The sequence below is a fragment of the Amborella trichopoda genome, chromosome 9 (assembly GCF_054954075.1).
Source record: "Amborella trichopoda isolate Santa Cruz 75 chromosome 9, AtrichopodaSantaCruz75HAP2 v2.0, whole genome shotgun sequence".
NCBI lineage: Eukaryota > Viridiplantae > Streptophyta > Magnoliopsida > Amborellales > Amborellaceae > Amborella > Amborella trichopoda.
Genome location: NC_142344.1, coordinates 52,950,763 through 52,970,666, shown reverse-complemented (window position 1 = coordinate 52,970,666; position 19,904 = coordinate 52,950,763). Strand labels below are relative to the sequence as shown.

Sequence of the window (19,904 nt, the reverse complement as noted above, 5' to 3'; positions counted from 1 at the left end):
ATCGTCAAGTCATTTTGAGTTTGTCTTGCCTTATCTCGTCCCTTAGTGCTTTTGGTGGAGGCTAGGTTTACTAAACAGGGGTTAAGGTGGGGTAAATGGTTTAAAATATCTTGGTAGTTTGCTTGGGACATTTCAACATATCCATAACTTATTCAATCGAGATCGAGGTGTCTACACATAGCAAAACAAGGGAAAAAAAAAAAACATGCCAAGTTTCAAATTTTATTCCATAAATAAAGTAATAACAAAAATAAATAATCCAATCACTTAGTAATTTCTTAAAACCAATATTTAATTTTGAACCCTAATAACCTAAAGTTCTTATGAAATCTTAACCGTCCATTTCTAAACCTGAAATTACCTCACAGAGACCTGTATCCCCTAAAGAATCACAAACCAAAATCTAATTTCATTCCTAACTTAGTACAAGCATCCATCGTCAAAATCCAAAATTCTAGGGCGCCCACATTATGGTATAAGGGGGCAAAATAGGAGAGAAAATATATAGAAAATCTTATTGATTTTAGGTACGCAATAGCGTTTTCTCATGACAATATTTGCCCCATTTATATATTGTGATCAATATATATAAAATGGGTAAAGTTGTTATCGGGAGACAAGAAAACAGAAAGCCTTAAATGTTGCTTCTAATCTATATGTATATGAACTTGAAACATATTATATATACTAGAGTAGTGTAAATATAGAGAGATAGAGATAAAAAATTCAAGTTAGAGATAGAATAGAAATTTGGGTAGAGAGAGTGGGTATAACAGTATAAAACATAAGATGTGGAAGAAATGGATTAAGAGATGCCTTTCTAGTGCACATTTTTCAGTTTTGAGTAATGGAAGTCCTAAGGTTTTTTCAAAACATTGAGAAGGTTGAGGCAAGGTGACCCTCTTTCACCATTCTTATTCACAATTGTGGTGTAAAGTTTTGATTTGTTGTTAGGGAATATGGAAGATAGAGGCAAATTCAACGGTTTTAACATTTCAAATAAGGAAAAGCTTTATATAAGGTGTCTGTATAAGTAAGATGTACTTCAAAACTCATCAGAAAATGTTGTTTCATCATTAGAAAAGCATTCAATTGATCATCTCCACTTTAATATGTACGAATATATAAAAACATTTAAATTTCAAGTATTAATAATAGTACATTTTGTAACACATTATCTTGATTGTCCATTATCAATATACTTAAGTGTTCATAGATTTGCTAGATCTGCAATATGTTTGGAGCTTTCAACTTAATAATAGGGGTGAAAAATACATTTTAGGGCGATCATAAGAGTTTTGGTGCTTAAAATACATCTTATAATGAGATTTTGGGGAGCGCCTTACCGTGATTGTTTAAGGTTGACACCTTATACAAACCTCACTCTTCAAATAATGCTCCAGCTGTATCCCACGTGCAATATGTAAATGATACTTCAATCTTATGTGGGCTTAACTTAATGAACTCCTTAGCAGATGCTCTGTCACGACCCTGACATGCTATTTGCTGCAAGGTAAACTTTTTCCGTATCCCATATCTTGGTTTATCAATCTTGGATGCAAGATTATCACATTCGGCATGGGATAAGGTAATTCAAATGTTTTAAGTTAAACTCGACATTCATAAATCTAAGTTATTTTCATTGGGGGGTCACATCAAGACTTGCTTGGCTAACTTACCTATCTAACTGATGTCTATGCCCACTTCACTTGCCAAAAGTATTAAGTGCATGATGTAAAATTTCTTATGGGGATCTTTTGATGATGAGCAGTATCGTTTGTTGAGGTGGATAAAGCGTGCACCCCAAAAAAATGAGGTTTGGGAATTAAAAAGATTATTTGATTGAACAAATCATTACTAGCAAAATTGTAGATGTAAAATATTCAAAACGAATTTCATGTTGTGGAGGAAAGTATTATTGGCATAATATAGGGTGGATAGACATTTACAATTAATTCATAGAGGAGGTGCTCAACAGTCATATATGTCGAGAGCTATTTATAATTGTAAGCCAATTATTAAGAGGAACGCTCGATATATAGTAGGCTAGGATGATAAAACATATTTTTGATTTCACAAATGATTGGGAGTAGGCTTTTAAGGATTTATAATCACGATCTTTTTGCTAAAGTATCACAATCTTTGGCTAAGGTTAATGAGATTGTCAAATGGGGGAGTGTGGAAGAGTATGGATTGCAATATTTTCTTATAACATGGCACCAGATGTGGTGCTCTCTCAATTATATCTAATGCAAGAATTGGACTGAGTTTATATCTCCGACAATGCAGAAGATGAGGCTATATGGGAAGCAGAGAGCGATGGTCAGTTTACAGACAAGTTAGTATACACCGATTACTTTTTTCTATCGGATGAGATGGACACAACCAGCTACCAAACAAATTTGGAAGTAGCTTGAGTTTATGTGTTTCTTATGGTTGGCGATATAAGGTGAAGTTTGAATTGTTGACAATTTAAATAAGATAAAAAATATTTTACCCAATATTTGCTTAATATATGAGGGGAATGAGGAAACTGGGGATCACTCGTTTCTGCATTATAACTTCACAAACCGAGATTTAGTATTAGCATTTTATATGAATGGGTGTGTTGCTGAAGTTACCTTTATAGTCATAAAGATGTACTATAACTCAACTATCCCTAGTAGTTAGTTTGAAAGATTTTTAGAAGGGCATTTTTAATAGGAGATTTAGAGCAGAGAAACATAATGACTTTTGAAGGGAATGAGCTTCCCAATGATAATATTCAAACCTTAATCCAACATACTTTGTGGTGTTAGCTTTCGGTTACTAAGAAAGGTTATGATTTATTGGAAGTTTGTGTAATGTTGAACTTGGGACATTTGGCTAATCAGGGAACTTGTAAATATAGACCGAAATGAAGGTGGAACCCCAATTAAAAGGTTGTTATAAACTCAGATTTTGATGAATGCTCGTTTGGGAACTAGGGATTTTTGAGTATTAGGGGTGCTTAGAGGTTGGAATGATGAAGGCATTTTCTGTTATGCTGGGCCATGTGGATTTACCACAGCTAACCACACGGAGTTAGCTTCTCTTCTATAGGGACTCAAAATTTTAAAATAAAATAACATAGGTGGATATCTTTTGTCAAAGGTGATTCACTTAATTTTGTTAAATAGTGTAATAAGGAGCAGAGATCACCTTGGAGTTTGATATCATATTGGTTGAATATTATATAAATTGCGGCTTCCCTTTAAATCTATTTTCAACATATTTATAGAGAAACTAATGACATGACTGATGGACTTGCTAAGAAGGGGTGTTTCTTTGACTGATTTAGCCATTTTAGATGATTTTAACTCTTTAGTGAATAAATATTGATTAATAAATTATCAATAAAAAAAACATTCAAAAGGATAAAAAGAGGATATTGGGATGATGAAGGTAGAAAGTCTCATTTTTATGTCATACGATAGTGGTAGAAAGGACAAGAAACCATTATTAGAGTTTCGACAATCTGAATCAAATAGCTAATGGCGTGCTTGTCGATTTAAGCATAAACTTTTCCATCTATCAGTAATTATTTATTTATTTATTTTTATTTACTTTTTGATGTTCAGTAATCAAAACTATAACTATACAAAATGTGCATATGAAATAGAACTTCATTTGAAAATAATATTTCTACAATTCCTTTAAAGTTAAAATTAGAATTCCTATAATATCTCTATTAAGATAAAATTATTTATAAAAAATAAAAATTCCTAAAAAATGGGAATTACATTACTAAACTCAAACAAGGATACTTTTCATACAACAAAGGGATAATCTGTATTGGGTCACCACAAAAAAATCGAAGGTGGACGTTAGTTACTTTTTATCATTGTTTCACATTGATATGGGTCAGATCATCGGATTTTCAATCCTGATTGATTCGAATTAGAATCCAAAAAATATTAATAAATAAAAAAATAAAATAGGTTTTTTTTGTTATGGGGGAGGGGTTTAGGTGGGGTATTGGGCTGGTACACATACTTTCCCAGTACTGGATTGGTCCCAACTGATTATTGACCCGCACCAATAATTTTTAAAACATTTTTACGGTTAACTTCCATATTAAGGCTACATATGTACTTATTACTAAATACAATATTGACATTATTACAAGACATTGGTACAAATAAAAGTCATTAACAATTAATTAAAAATATTATTGTACTTTTGTAAAAAATCAAAGTATACCATTACTTGAACATTAGACTACTTATAAAAGATAATATTTAACCAAGTAAATGATTTAAAAAAAAAACACACATATCACAACTTGTTCTGGCCCTATTTTAATGACTCAGCTAAGCTGACTCAAACTCAGCATCTTGTTATGTTGCGTTTCAAGGTACGAACTTGGTTATACAAAAAATCATAAGAATTATTTTGTTATTAAATCAATTTATAAATATCTACATATATTTTAATGTTTTTAATGATAAATTGTGATTTTTTTTCTTGTCATATGATATATTTTTATATTTTCTCATTTCTCTAGATTTTTCAAAATAGTTTCCATCTATAATTTTTTTTGTTTTTTTCAAATTCCATCTTTTTATATATATTTTTCTTATTTTTTGGGCTTCTAATGTTGTTTATAGTTTAGTTTGTTTTTTTACTGATTTATTTTTAATATTTTATATTTTTAACTCTTTTGTGGTATCATAGACAACTCGGGCATGTATGAGTTCAAGTCCGCTTGAACATGCCCAAGACCCGAGTTACCTAGATCAGGTAGGGCTCAAGTCTGGAGCCTAAGCCTAGTAATTGAATGTTCTGACATTAACCTTTCTATTATGATGGATTGTTAATTATAGAGAAGCCCATCAATAAAATATTTATGTAAAAAAATTGTACCAATGATAAGAAAAAAGTAATCATATATAAGAAAATTATATCAATGATAAGAAAAAAAAAATTTATATGTAAAAAAATTATATCACTGATAAGACAAAATTAATCATATGATTTTTTTTACAATAATATGGGAGTAAAATCAGATACTATATTACAAATTGAATAAACAAAATAAAAACAAGCATTATTCTTATCAATTCGTGAAATTAAACTAGTTGTCTTTCATTTAATTTCTCAGCTGGAGTAATAGCTAGTTTGATTGCACTATGAAATTCATCATATACTAGCGCAAATTTTCCTCACTTATATAAACTTTCTATACTTGCATTAAAAAACTTTACAAACTTAATCAACTCAAGGCGAAATTTCGCCTAAAATCTCGTCCGAAATCGCAAACTTCCGCGCTCTCGTATTAACGCACCAAGAATAGAGACCTGTCGCACGAGCGAGGTTCAGGATGAGTTTGAGGAGGACGGACGGTCAGGATGAGTTCATGGCCTCGCTTTTAATATCTATTTTTTTTCTATCTATTATCCTACTCCTTTTCCCCTTCCCCTCAGAGAAAAAAAAACACAAACCAAAATTTCATTTCCGTCTCTGCGTTGAAGGGCACATTTTATCGTCTTTCAAAAACCCTAACTCCTTCCATTTCACGATTCTTTCTCTAAAAACCTAGCTCTGGTTCGCCGTCTTCGTCTGTTTTTTCCCTAGCTATTGGAACCCCTAGTTCTGGTTCTTCACTGAAACCCTAACTCGCCATTTCTCGGCTGTTTTTGTTCTCGCTCTGTGAAATCCCTAGCGCACTACTGCCCATCTGATTTTTGCTCTGGTTCGTGAAAACCCCTGTTTGTTTTAAAAAAGGGGCTTTATACGAGTGCGCGATGCCGCCTCGAGGAAAGAGAGGGGGTTCAGCCAGGAAGACAACACCCAGGACAAAGAAAGCGCAAGCCAAGGATGTGAAGGAGGAACCGGTGATAGAACCAGCCATTGTTGATGTGGAACCGGTGATAGAACCAGCCACTGTTGATGTGGAACCGGTGATAGAACCAGCCATTGTTGATGTGGAACCGGTGATAGAACCAGCCATTGTTGATGTGGATAAAGCTTCTGAAACAGAGGTTCCCATGGCTTCTTCCTCTCCCACAAACGTTACTGAGCCAGAGGTGCTTATAGTGGCTTCATCTCCTCAGAAGGTCACCGAGCCAGACGTGTCTGTAGTTTCTTCATCTCCTCAAAAGACTTCTGAAACAGAGGTTCCTACAGTTCCATCTTCTCTGAAAGATTCTGAAACAGCCTCTGTTTTAGAGAGCCCTGAGCACGAGAAGGTGCCCGAAAGCGATAATGGTTTGGGTGATGTTGTGATGGAGAAGGAAGAAGAACCAGAGATCCAAGAGGAAGATGGTGAAGCTAAAGAGCACAAGGCTGAATCAATGGATTTCGATCAAGGTAAACGACTTTTATTTCGCTTTAATTTTCTGATTTTTGTTGGTAGAACTTAGGCAATAAATTTTGTACTTGTGCATATATGGATTTTCATAGAAGAAGATGTAATTTTTCAATTCACACGCATAAGAATTTATAGAAAGGGCATGGGCAAGATACAATTCTATATGCTGTATATGTATGGGAATTCAGAGGATACCTAGTAAAGTTAGAGAGTGATGTATTGCATTGGATAGTTCTGTGAGTTTGTCTGCTGCAATGGCTATCAATGATTGAGTAGAGCACCATGTGACTGGCAATTGGCCCTTGCTACTATGGTCTGATTCATTAACCCATATAAGGAACCTTTCTGGGATTCCAACATCCCCTTTCTAGGGAAGATTCCATCATTTGGGCCCCCAACTCCTCGGGAGTCTTCAGTGTATCCTCCTACTCCTTACTGCGTCCCACATTGGATCCCTCCCCTCTCCTTAACAAGCTCTGGTCCATTCCTATCCCCCGAAAGGTCCAAGACTTTGCTTGGATCCTCCTTCAAGGTTGGGTCCTAATCTTGGATCAACTTCAGTAGCGCGGTCTTTCCTTCTCCTAACCGTTGCATTTTGTGCCTTCAAGAAGAGGAGACCATACCCCATCTTTTTATACACTGCGTGGTGTCCTCCTCCTTGTGGCCTCCCGCCTTCAACTCTTTGGCGTTCAATGGGTCACCCTGTTTCCCTATCGCAGCTCTTTTCAGGTCGGGTCAACTCTGTCCTCCTTTCCCTGCAAACGGAAGAAAATTGTGGCGTATTTCGATGGTGGCTCTCCTGTGGTCTATTTGGATAGAAAGGAATGCTAGGACTTTCCGTGGTGTTGCTCGACACCAGTTCCCTCTTTTTGATTCCGTCCTCGCCTTGATCTCCTTCTGGGCAAAAAATATTTCAGTCTTCACCTCGTTCCTCTTAACTCACTTTTGGGGTAATTGGGAATGCCTGCTATCCCTTGCTTCCCCTTCATCTCAGATTAGGGCTGTATGGAACCCTCCTTTCCCTCGGGGGGAGTGTAAGTGGGTTCTTCTCAAACCTGAACACTGATGGATCTTTTCTTGGGAATCCCAGCCCACTGGGCTTTGGTGGCAGCCTCGCCAACTTTGAGGGTGTTTGCATTTCTTTCTCAGGGCCCTTAGGAATCTTAGAATGTGCCATAGCTGAAGCCCTGGCATTGCTCAAAGGCTTCAAGAGGGTCTCCCAAGTTGGCACACAATCCACTGGTGTTCTTGTTGAGTGTGATTTCAGCAATATAATCCTTTGGGCATCCAACCTCAAACAGCCCCCTTGGCGCGTGACATCCATCTTAGACCAAATTGCCTTCATGTGCAGATCCCTACCGCCAGTCACCATCAAATATATTATCCAAGGAGCCAACACAGCAGCAGATAGCCTCACAAAGGATGGAGCTCATAGTGTTCTTGGCACAAAATTGATTTCGCTCTAACCTCTCTCCGTTCTCTCCTCTACAGTTACGTCTTCCTTCTCTATATTTCTCTCTCTTTTTTCTTATGTCCTTCTCCCCACTTATATATATTAAAAAATAAAAAAATAGAAAAAGGGGGATATGAAAGAAAAAGGAAAAGAAAAGGAAGAATTCTCGCTGATTCTCCCCTTCTTCTACCCATCAGTCTTCTTTCTTCTTCTATCAACCTCCCCTATTACCTTCCTCTTTATTCTCAATCTTATTTCTCTTCTTGTTTTGGGGTTTTTACCTTTTCTACCTTCTTGCCTCTTATCTTTCTTCGTATATCTCTATCTTTTATCTTTGTTTCCCAGGCTGTACTGTTTTCTCACATTGCTGCTCAAACCCCACTTCACCTTCTCTCTCTCTCTCTCTCTCTCTCTCTCTCTCTCTCTCTCCTTCCCCCACATTTTCTCTCTTCCTCTTCCTCTTGCTCTTTCCTTCCCTTTCGCAGAGTACTGTGGTTCTCTCCCTCCCCCCCTCTCTCTCTCCATCTCTCTAGTTTCTTTTGTGTGAAAGAACCTCGAGTTACCATAAGCCGCATTTTTTGGGTCTCCAACCAGGTTCACTCTAGCAATCCAAGCTTACGCTATGCATATTCTTTCCTCATTTCTTATCCAAAGAAAAATCCTTTCCTTATTTTGACATTTCTAGTACGTTCCTGATTATAGAATCTTTTGTCCTCCAGCATCAGTGTTGCTTATTTCATTCTACACTTCTCTAACCTCTCAACCAGTGGTTTAAAAAATGGATTGGTGCCACGGATCGGGAACCCCAAAAACCCATCCGGATCGGTGAATCGGCGTTTCGGATCGGGAATAGATCAAACCCAATCGATTCGGCTTTAAAAAAAATTCAAAAAAAATTATTAAAAATCATTATAAATGTTGTTTTTTTGGAATCTAATAAGAAATGAGGGTACTACATTAATAACTTTTATTTTTTTTGCATCAATAAGCGAATATTGAGATTTTCTTTCCCATATGAAGATTCTCATCAAACATTTATTAAAACATAACTAGATACAATATTATACATTGAAATTAGAATCATTGGTTTGTATTTTATTATTTTATCATCATTTTACTAAACACATAAAGTGAAATTAGTATCACATCAAAGTATCAAACATTTATTATTTTGTTTTACTCATCCAAAATTATTACAACCTAAGTATAATAGTATATATTGAAATTAAAGTTGTTGGTTTATAACTTTATATTTTATAATTATTTTATTGTATAAATAAAAATCTAAAATGTCTTATAATATCATCTAATTTAAAAAATCTTATTTTCAATTATAAAAAAAAATAATATATTACAAAATTTATAATATAAATAAATTAATAATAAAGTACAAGATTGGTTATCATTGTATAATTGTTAATTATAATATAATAATAAACATGTTTAAAAATTATTAGAAAATGCTTCCATATCATATGATTAAAAACAAAATAATATCCCCCATAAATTTTAATGTGATCATATTCATATGAGTATACTGACATAAGTTTAACCAGTTATTAAGATAAATATTAATACGACTTTCTATATAATTGTACTATTTTTTGTAAATGAATTAAATAGAATTTCTTTATGTAATTATATGCAATTAAAACTTAACTATATGTACTTTTATTTTTTGTACATTATAAGAAAAGGAATAAATATTATTAAATAATTAAATAGAATTTCTTTATTTATAGTATTAAAAATATTTATAATTATACAACAGCATTTGGTGAAAACTACGCATTATTTTGAAGATGCTTGGAGCGCTAAGGGGGGGAGCAAGTCCCACATCGGGGAATTTAGGAAGAGCAAGGCTTAATAAAAGTCTTGGGCTTGAACGGTTGGTTGTCACATGCAACGCATGCTGAGAAAAACTACTGCAGATGCGTTGTATCATGTGGCTTGTGGATGAAGGCTGGCCAATTGTACTTTCCCAGCAAAAAGGTGAGGTGCTCGTAATTTTTGAAAAAAAAATGAAACAGTAGTACAAACGTGGCAGTCCATGACGTAAGCAGGAGACCCCGTTATGTCAACACTCGGTTTAATGTGGAGAATTGTCCGATCCTGTTTTTTCGTTGGACCCGACACGGGTTGGACAATACCCTATCCGGATCGCTCGATTCCGGATCAGGTCACGGATTTTTAAAACACTGCTCTCAACCAATTAAACATAGTTGTTATTTATTCTTATTGTTTCCTTTTGATACAAAATTTGTTGTTATTTCATTCCTTAGGGGCCCTTTTGGTTCCCCAAAAATGGGACTCCTGGAGTCCCATTTAGAATGACCTGTTGGTTCCTTCTGAAGACATAAATTGACATTTCGTAGGGAGTCCTGGATTCTCATTTTAAGCCAAATTTTAGGAAATATCAATTCCATCGATATTTTTTAAATGATAACATGATGTTAATAGTAATAAAAGATATTATATTTTTATATAATTACTATAATTAGCCGACTCCAATTAATTGGGATAAGGCTTGGATGATGATGATGATGATAATTAGTATATTATATTATAATAAATTAATAATATCTTTACAATACAATAATATTATTATAATATATGATAATATTTTTATAATATAATAACACTCTAATATCATGTTAATGCTAAAAAATATATTAAAATATTATCATTACAATATAATAGTTATTATATTATTTAAGTATTATAATTGATATAAATAATTCTAATAATAGCATTGTAATAATTAATATAGTACTATATTATCATATTAATACTAATAAAATAATATTATGTTATTGATAAATATTATAATTGTGATGTTAATGTTTGAATGCACATGTTTTGTGAAAATGTAATGTTTTTTTTTAATGTGTTGGCTTTGTTTGTGAAATGTAATGTTGGAATGAAGGGATCTCACCTTTGCAGGTATTGATATTATATTTGAACTTGTTGAATTTTTTAATTTTTATCTTCAAATATTGGTTGTTGCTAGATATTAGAAGACAAACTTGGCAATTTCGCCATATATTCCTCACTTGGACAAACACTAAAAAGGACTAAACAATTTTTAAGTGCAATAATCACAACATTGAGAATGGTTATTTTTTAAAAAATAATGATACGAAGAAAATTTTTCAATTTCCTGAGGATACATCTTCCAGGCAATCCAAATAGTGAAGGTGCATGTTCTAGATCTTTGCCAATTATCCAAACAACATACATCCATCTTCCAGGAAATGCCAATTCTAGGAGATACCAATTCCAAAATACACATTTCCCTAGGAGTTCCATTTCTAGGGAACCAAATGGGGCCTAAGGCTTAAGATGATCCGTGGTAGCGCTTAGTTTGTTATACCGACCTAGCCCCTCGTAGAGAAAGATCTACAACACCTATGAACGTTTGTGCTTTCTTCAATTTGCTCTATCAACATTTCCATATAGAGCTCAATGATGCCAACTTGATAGAGCAGTGGTTTGAGGCAACCTTGCTATTGCGTGTTAGGTCACCAATGAAAATGAGCTTCCCAATCCATTAAGATAATAAATATGTTAATTGTCATAATTTAGGGTCCTCATAGTTATTGAACCCAATCAAATTGGCACCAATAATTCAGAAGTTGTTCATGGAGTGTGAATGGCTAGTCTATCCACAAACTCCATGCAATTCTTCATTCTTGTGGTTATCCTACTGCTCCCTTTTCTCTCGTTGGAAACCTAATTACAATAAAATCTTCCCCATGCACGATGTTTGATTTGTGTTGCTCCTAAGAGAATATATTTCACTGTATAATTGCTCCATGTCACCGAGGTTATTGGGTCTATAAATCAGAGTCAAAGCATATATCAATGTGTGAATATAATTCTAGAGATTGAATAACAGAAAGTTCCCCAAGGATGCATCTGTGATCTTTTCACACTGTTATTATTCCACATGATGCATAAAATTGATTTCCCTTGAAGCACCTCCAGAACAATAGGCAACACATCCATATCTCCTTCCCACCATCATCAGACAACATTTCCATCTAGTTTCTCTAAGTTTTCTTCCTACATAATCAATAAACAAAAATTTGGCCGTCTTGTTGCCTAGGCGCTTAAAAAAAAAAGGAAATTCAAATCCACCCAAACAAAAATAAGGCCTGGTATTGGCCTTCTCTCTCACTTTCTCTATCTCTCGGGTCTATGTGCTCTCTCTACATTTGAGAAGAAGAAGGAGAAGATGGACTCCAAGTGTTCGATGCGCGGCTTCTCTCTCTCTCTCTCTCACACACACACACACACACACACACACATGCACACACAGAGATACACATGGACCCATATGCTCCTTCTTTACATGTAAGAAGAAGAAAAAGAAGAAGACGACCTCCAAGTCTTCGATGTCAGGTCCCTCTCTCTCACAAACTCTCTCTCTCTCTCTCTCTTGACATATCCTCCAAGTGTTCGAGACCTCTCTCTCGCAAATATAAATTCAAAAAAAGAAAAAAAGAGAATGATCGTTAAGAATTTCATGCGAGACCTCAAACACACACATACGTGCATGCGCACACACACACATGAAACATATATGCACACACATTCACAAAATACACACACAAAAAACAACATATGGCCCCCACCCCAACCCCTTCCCTTATGGGCCACCTTTGTGTCTCGGTGCCCACTTAGGCAGCCCAGACCCTTGACCGGCTCCGCCTTTTTGAACATTGTGCATAATATTCACAACTACTCCTTTATGTGTCCTATATCACTCTATGTCCTTAACCCCCTCACGTTTCATGATTGCACCTTTATACTCATCTTCATTTGTTTGTATTGGGTGCAACTAAATTTATTCCACTTTCTCTTTGGATGTCATACTAAAAAGAAACTATGAATTAATTTTTTTTCTAGTTTACAAAAAAAGGAAATTATCTGTAATGTCCTGGTGAGGTATTATCATTATTATTATTTTCTTTTAAGTGTCTTGCGGAGCTCTATTGGTTTTGTCTCTAATATTTCTCTTTGGCCCAAAATTGTGAAGAAAGATAACTTCTATAAAAAAATATTGTAAATCAATAATGAAATTCTATGCCATAGGAGAATGTTGAAAGTTTATAATCTTGTGATCAATCTCTTTTTTGAAACTTGATAAGGTCCATGCTAATAGTTGGTTATCCATGCCATTGACTGAGGACTTTATTATTCCCGCTGACTAAAAAAAAAAGGTTTTCTTCATGTCTATACTGCTACTTTGATGAGTTCCTGGAGTTCTTGCTGAATTCTTTGACTATAGTTTGGTGGTTGTTAGTAAGGTTGCTTTTGTGGTGTTTGGATTTTTTTCCTTTCTTGTGGCCATCTTTCTTATGTACAAACTAGTGTAGGAAACGTCGAACCGGAACGGCTAACCGGATATGGGGTTGGAAGCGGTTCAACCAGCCTAACCGGTAAACTGGCCGGCAAGTCCTGGGCTGTCAAAAAAGTGTTAAAAAAATACAAAAAAAAAATCAAAGACATCAGTTGAAAATTAATGAAAAAAATGTATTTTAAAGAATGGATTTGTGCCCAGGGGTATTTTGAAATTTTCCAAAAAAGGGAAAATGTAAGAAGTATTAATGGCCAAACCAATTTCCAATCTTTGCTAAAATGATGAAAAACATTAAAAAATACATTACAAACAAATCCATTATTTTTTTGGGATTTTATATAACTTTTTTTAATTTTGTTTTAAAATACCCAATCGGCTCACCAAAACTGAAACTGGCCAGTGGCGGGTTCCGATCTAACCGGACAGTTAGAATTTGAACCGTCCGATTTTTTCCTACACTGTGTACAAACACACACTGAGAAAGAAAGATCATTTGGATCTGGGTATCTTGTTAGACATTCTTCTTCTTTGCAGATTATGTCTACTTTTTACTGATTTGGATGTTTGATTTAGGTGTCTCGCATGCCGAGCAGGATGCAGTTGAAGAAAATACAGCAGGTAATGTTGCAGACACTACCGATATGCATGAAGACAGCGATGGACCTGCTGAAGCTGATGAAGGGGTTGAAGGGGGTGAAGATGCTAACCCAAGTGAAAGTGATAATGAAGAGGAAGAACCCATGGAAGAAAATGTTGAGGGAGAAGACCCTTCTTTATATATGGAAGCTTCTCTATCAGAGAGAAAAAAAGAGAAAGAATTTGAAATATTCATTGGTGGGTTGGATAAGGAAGTTGTTGAAGAAGATTTAATCAAGGTCTTTGGTGAATTTGGAGAGATTGAACATGTAAGGCTTCTGAAGAATCCTACAACCAAGAAAAACAAGGGTTTTGCATTTATTCGATACGCTACTGTAGAGCAGGCCAGAAAGGCTTTGGCAGAACTGAAGGAACCAGAGGTTGCACTTCCTCTCAATTTGGCCCTTCTCTAATTTGGAATTTTGACTATACCCCCTCCAACCTCTTAATATTACATTCACCATTTTTATCAGGTGAGGGGCAAGCGATGTGGGATATCAGCTAGCCAGGACAATGACACCCTATATGTGGGCAACATTTGCAAGACTTGGACAAAAGATAAAGTAAGATTTTCTGCTTGGATTTCTGCAGTCTGTTATGAGCTTTTACCATCTTTTTTTTCAGTGTTTTAGTATTTCATGTATGTCGTTTATATGGTAGCCAAGTGAGTATGCACTGCTACTGCATGTTTTATGTGCAGTTATGCATGTGCTTTCGCGTATTTGGTGTTTGTGAATGTTTGAATTCCAACGTCCATATTTCTATTTGTCAAGATTCTACGCATGTAATCATAGGTAATACGTGTCACTTCATATTCCGCCAGGGTAGTTGGAAATCATATGACTGGTGTGCTATTAGCGTTTTTGAATAATGTAACGGTAAAAAACTGAAAGAAATCAGGGTGTTGTGGATAGGAGAAACTACTTTCTGGTTTCCCTTTGTTCTTCTCTAAAATCCTTGGGTTTTCTCTCTTCGTATCAGATTATACAATGACAAAGTTCACTTAACAAGAAAATGCAATATTTTATGTTGTCTAGGTACTTGAGACATTGAAGAGCCTTGGGGTTGAACAGATTGAGGAAATGCTTATACCTGATGATCCAAAAAGTGAAGGAAAGAGTAGGGGCTTTGCTTTTCTGGAGTTCAGTACACATTCTGATGCTATTGCAGCATTCCAAATTCTGCGGAAACCAAATGCTGTTTTTGGTTGTGATCGAAGTGCAAAGGTGTCATTTGCTCAATGTTCGATGCATCCTAGTGAGGAGGCCCTCTCACAGGTTAGGAAAGTCTATTGTATTCCTGTCTAGTAGTGTTATAACTATGCCAAAAGATATTCTACTCCCGCGAGAGTAGAATGTACATTTACTCCCTTGGGTTAAACCCAACCTAGAATTAATTTTAGGACTCCAAATTTCGGGGATGTAACCTCGTCAACCCATAGATTAACCTCAATTAAAAAAATCCTAATTGTACCCTCTATGCATTTGAAAAAAAAAATGTCTTGAGATTGAATAGAGACCATCCTATTTTTAGATGGTGAGATCTAAATGTTAGAAAACTCAAATTTCATGTTTTGTTTTTTGAGAATAATCATCTAGTAATTCTTAAGTGGTTCCCAAAATTTCAGATTGAAAAAAATCCTCCGAAGTAGATCTTATGAGCTAGGGAGTATAAGCAAACTATGCTCCTGAGGGAGCATATATGTGCTCTATTATTATGTGCACTTTGCAATGTAACTTTGTTTGGGTGTTTTCCTTTTCTTTCCTTGGCTATGTGACATAGCTTTGTGTCCACTTGGATTAAGTTGGATCTATTTTTTCTGCTTAAATTTTCCTTTTTGGGCATGGTGATGTGGTTGCTAAAGGTTAAACTAATATTCTGAGGAAAGTAAAATGGGGAACAAAAAAGGCTAGGAGTGATTGCTGCTTCCATACCTATTAATAATGTGTTTTCCAACTACTATTTAAGATTGAATGATAATTGGATGGTTTTGCAGGTGAAAACTGTTTATGTTGAGGGCTTGCCAAACTCTTGGGATGAGGCAAAGATTAAGGATCTTTGCAAGCAATATGGTGACATTGAGAAAGTTCAACTCTCCAAAAATTTTACTACTTCGAAGCGGAAAGATTTTGGATTCGTTACTTTTGTTTCTCGAGAAAGTGCTCTTAATTGTGTGGAGGGATTAAACAAAGCCGAACTTGGGGAGGGGGAGACCAAGGTGATCCACTTTTCTCCGTTGCTCGTTTTGGTTTTTTTTTTTCCGGTTGAAATTTGAATTATACTCAACTAGGCTTCAGTTTGCTATTGTTTCCTAATCCTTGAAATTTCTGGCATTCCAGATCAAAGCAAACCTTGCTAAGCCCCTTAACAAAGGGCGTCTTGCCAAGCAAGGGGCACGTGGAGGTTTTAGGCTTAAGAAAGATGGAGAGAACATTGGCCAAGGGCCTGGTGAGCCGAGTGGTTCCAAGTTGAAAGGGATGAATTCTCAAGGTCGCTTCAAGGCTAAAGGCCAATTGAAGTCAAAAGGCGCAAAAGGGAAGCTACATGAGGCAAAACCAGCAGATAAACATCCTAATAGGGGGCAAATTGCTCAGCAAGGAAAACGCAATAGGAGAGACCAAGAAATTGATAATCGTAGACCTCCAAAGAGAACACGCAATGATAGGAGCAATTACGGTATGATGGTTCTCTCTCTCTCACAGACACATACAGACAACACACAAGTGGATAGGTGGGCTTGTAAACTGGGGAATTTTAAACTGAAGCTGATCTTAATGATCCTATTATCTTTTTCCAGGCAATGTGCATGGCTTTCCTACCAGGAACATGGCTATCGAGAGAAACTATAGGCCTGCTAGGCCTATAGAGTATCCTCCCTCATATGCTTATAGGGAGCCATATGCAGCTGACTATTCCTCGAGATATTTGGCTTTGGTAAAATACCAGTTCAGCTTGTTCTACTCATAATGTGCAGTACGCCATTTAGATTTTTATTGGCTCAGATGAATGGGACAGCGGGCCTTTGTCAATTGGATTGGGGTATTTGCTACCCGAAGTAATATGTGTACTGTATGTTCCCGATGATGGATGGAGATTAATTTTAGGGAAAATTTCGTATAGAACCCTAATTTCTTGTATTATTTTATGGTAGACCTTTCGTCTATTTTTCTTTCAAGCGGCATAAGAAAATTCCTAAAGATTTCACTATACCCCTTCATCTTTCATCTCCTTTTTTTATTGACTTTTGATAATAAAAATTAGCCCCAACAAATATTTTTATACCATTTCAACCCAAAAACCTTTTTAATGGGTGGAAAGGGAAAAAGAGGGTTAAAATTTTTTTTGGGATGGATAGTATAAAAAATATTTGTTGGGGTCAAAAGTCAATAAAAGAGGGAGATAAGAGATGAGGGGGTATGGTGAAATTCTTAGGGATTTCATTATGCCGCTTGAAAGAAAAAGAAAAACGGAAAGAGGGTATACCATGAAATAATGAGAAGAATTAGGGTTCTATAGGAAATTTTCCCTTAATTTTAATTGAGCAAATGTGCTCGGGTACATGTGCCTTTGGGGTCCCCTCGCGTCAATCTCTATTCATCAGTGAGACTGGACAGTGGATATTGCCTTTGAGTCAATTGGCCGTGCTCCACTATCCCTTTATGAATACAAAATAAAATCATCAATTGCTCTATGTTTACCCTCAATAAAATTATGTTGCCCTATAAAAGAAATCGTTTCTCAAGAATCTGTGTTGTTCAGGACCCCCGTGGAGGATACGTTTCATCTTCAATAGGGCAAGGTCAAGCATCGTATGGGTATGAGAAAAAAGGCTTTGTTTTCTTCGTCTTAATGTCTTATTTTTCTTACTGATAAAGAATAAAGAGTAAAAAAAAAATTCTTTGTTTTTCCCTGTTCATTGTATTTCGCGGACACTAATCTGCTTTTTTCTGGGGCCTGGCAGAGCTGCTGGCTATGGTGGCCAACCAAGTAGTTCTGCATATGCTTATGGTTATGGAGGAGGTAAGTATATTGCATCTCTTTTGGAATTTTCTTTTTGGAAAATGAGATGAAAACAATTAAACATTTAGCTAGCTGACCTATCTGAACTTGTGAAACAGAATATAGTTAAACACTTAAACTATGAAAAATTTGCTTAAAATTTTCAGGAAATATTGTGAACATATAGGCATAAGAAGATAGGGAATATATATATCCAAGTCCGTTTCTTATTGATTATTCTTGGTGATGTTGCATTTACAGGGACACTTCCACCTTCCTATGCGGAATATCGCGAGGTCTCTCTCTCTCTCTCTCTCTCTCTCTCTCTCTGTTAACAAAGATGAACTGAAGGATCTATATGTGCTCCAATAAAAGAAAGAGAGAATTTTTCACTCAATTTCATGCTATTCAGTTATAACGTAGGGGTTCCCAAAAGTGCTGAAATTTTTAACTTATACTAGATAAGTTCTTGAGGCACCCCTGCTTATCAATTGAAAGAAGCCTAACCTTATTTAATATGAAATTGGCATGACCACTAAGATCAGTGATATTCAGGCTGCATCTTAATCTGTGATTATTAGAGAAGTATCTTTTTGCTGCCTTAACTCAGGAAGACACTCAGCCTCCAACTCTACCCATCTCTCTCTCTCTCTCTCTCTCTCTATATATATATATATATGGAAAAGTTTATATGAGGTTGACACCTTATAATTTAGAATTAAGGTGTACTTTTAAAATCTTTTGAAAAAGATTATTTGATGTTTGGAAAACATCAAATTAATTATCTTGCCATCGAGATATATAGACATGGAGAAAAAAAAAGAGTTCTCTAGTCTTGAAAATAGTACCTCTTGCAACACATTATTTACGCCATCAATTTTTTAAGATTTTCATTCGTTTATAGATCTACTTGATGTTAACTGCTGTTTTTTTAATGTTAACTGGTAGTAATGTGTTAGCAATTTTTGGAACCATTAGTATTTTTTGGAAAGGGGCTAGCATTGGTAGGAATGGAAACGGAGATTAGTAGCTGAGTCATAGGTGGTGGCTCCACCTTGACCTCAATCCCATTCCTTGATTTTAACTATTTTCGAAGTTAAAAATTTTATAATTAGAGATAAAAATAAATTCTCCCACGGTCTTAAGAATTTTGACACCACAATTGCATCTTATGAAAAAATTTGGAGGTACACCTTACTTTGATTGTTTAAAGTTGCAACCTCATGCAAGCCACATGCATATACATACATATATATTGAAGTGGGTATTTATATATATTTGTGTTTGGTGTTGACAGGGAGCCTATGGTTATTCAAGAGGTGGATATCTCTCACGTGGTTCAAGACCCTATTATTAATCCATCAAGGATCGTGGACCTGTTTGAGATGCTTCTATTGCAGAGATTACTTTCGAGTCTCATCAGTGATTCAACAAGGAAATCATACACTGGAGAAATAAATCAAAGCTTATTATTAAGCTTCTCTCATGTTTTGCCAGCCTTGTTGATTTTTCCTGAGATCTTTGATATGTTGTACTATCTTCTAAACGTTATGAGTTCCTTTACTTACTACATTTTCCTCTCTAAAGGGAAACTTGATCGATACAGTCAAAGACAAGCTAGTGCAAGATCAAGATCTCTTCTCTGCATACACCCCCGGTCCATATTGTACATCACTGCAGGTCAAAAACCTAGTAAATGGATTTTAGAGAGTAAGAAAAGCACGATCTTGAGCTTGCCTCAAAATTTAAATCTTCTTCAAAACTGAATATGGTTCTTTCAGTTTGATGGACATCAGATGTGGGGTGCTTGAGCTTGAAATCAGCTTCTCATTTGTGATACAATTTATGGATGCCTAAGTTGATTTCATATGATTTTAGGTCGAGTCATTGATGTAGCCGCTTTCTTCACCCCAAAGGTTATTTTTAATTGATTTTAGGACCAACAGAAATTCATTTGAGAAAAAATTGAAGAGTTGCAACTTTATTTGCAGGAGGTTAGAGTAACCTCTGTTTTATTTGGAAAGTATAATTTAGACAATCACAGTAAAGCGTACCTCTAAACGGTGTCGAAAGATAATTTTTCAATGGCAAAAATATTCACGAGGTATGAATAGTAATTA

General features: G+C 35.5%; 1 protein-coding gene across 1 annotated transcript; it reads left to right on the top strand.

Annotated features, from left to right (window-relative positions):
• Positions 1-5,456: 5,456 nt before the first annotated feature.
• Positions 5,457-19,528, top strand: LOC18441554 (uncharacterized). The gene is made up of 11 exons (XM_006851784.4): positions 5,457-6,330; positions 13,723-14,165; positions 14,259-14,348; positions 14,823-15,062; positions 15,782-16,003; positions 16,125-16,461; positions 16,583-16,719; positions 17,545-17,600; positions 17,747-17,805; positions 18,046-18,080; positions 19,082-19,528. Exons 1-11 carry the CDS (start codon positions 5,766-5,768, stop codon positions 19,139-19,141), a joined length of 2,244 nt encoding a protein of 747 aa, XP_006851846.2. The 5' UTR covers positions 5,457-5,765; the 3' UTR covers positions 19,142-19,528.
• The last annotated feature ends 376 nt before the right edge of the window (positions 19,529-19,904 follow it).

Excerpts from the sequence above, each read along its gene's own strand:
- LOC18441554 (XM_006851784.4), top strand. The coding sequence starts at position 5,766 with ATGCCGCCTCGAGGAAAGAGAGGGGGTTCAGCCAGGAAGACAACACCC. Across the intron at positions 16,720-17,544 it reads CCTCGAGATATTTGGCTTTG|GACCCCCGTGGAGGATACGT; the intron begins GTAAAATACCAG and ends TGTGTTGTTCAG. Across the intron at positions 17,806-18,045 it reads TGCTTATGGTTATGGAGGAG|GGACACTTCCACCTTCCTAT; the intron begins GTAAGTATATTG and ends TTGCATTTACAG.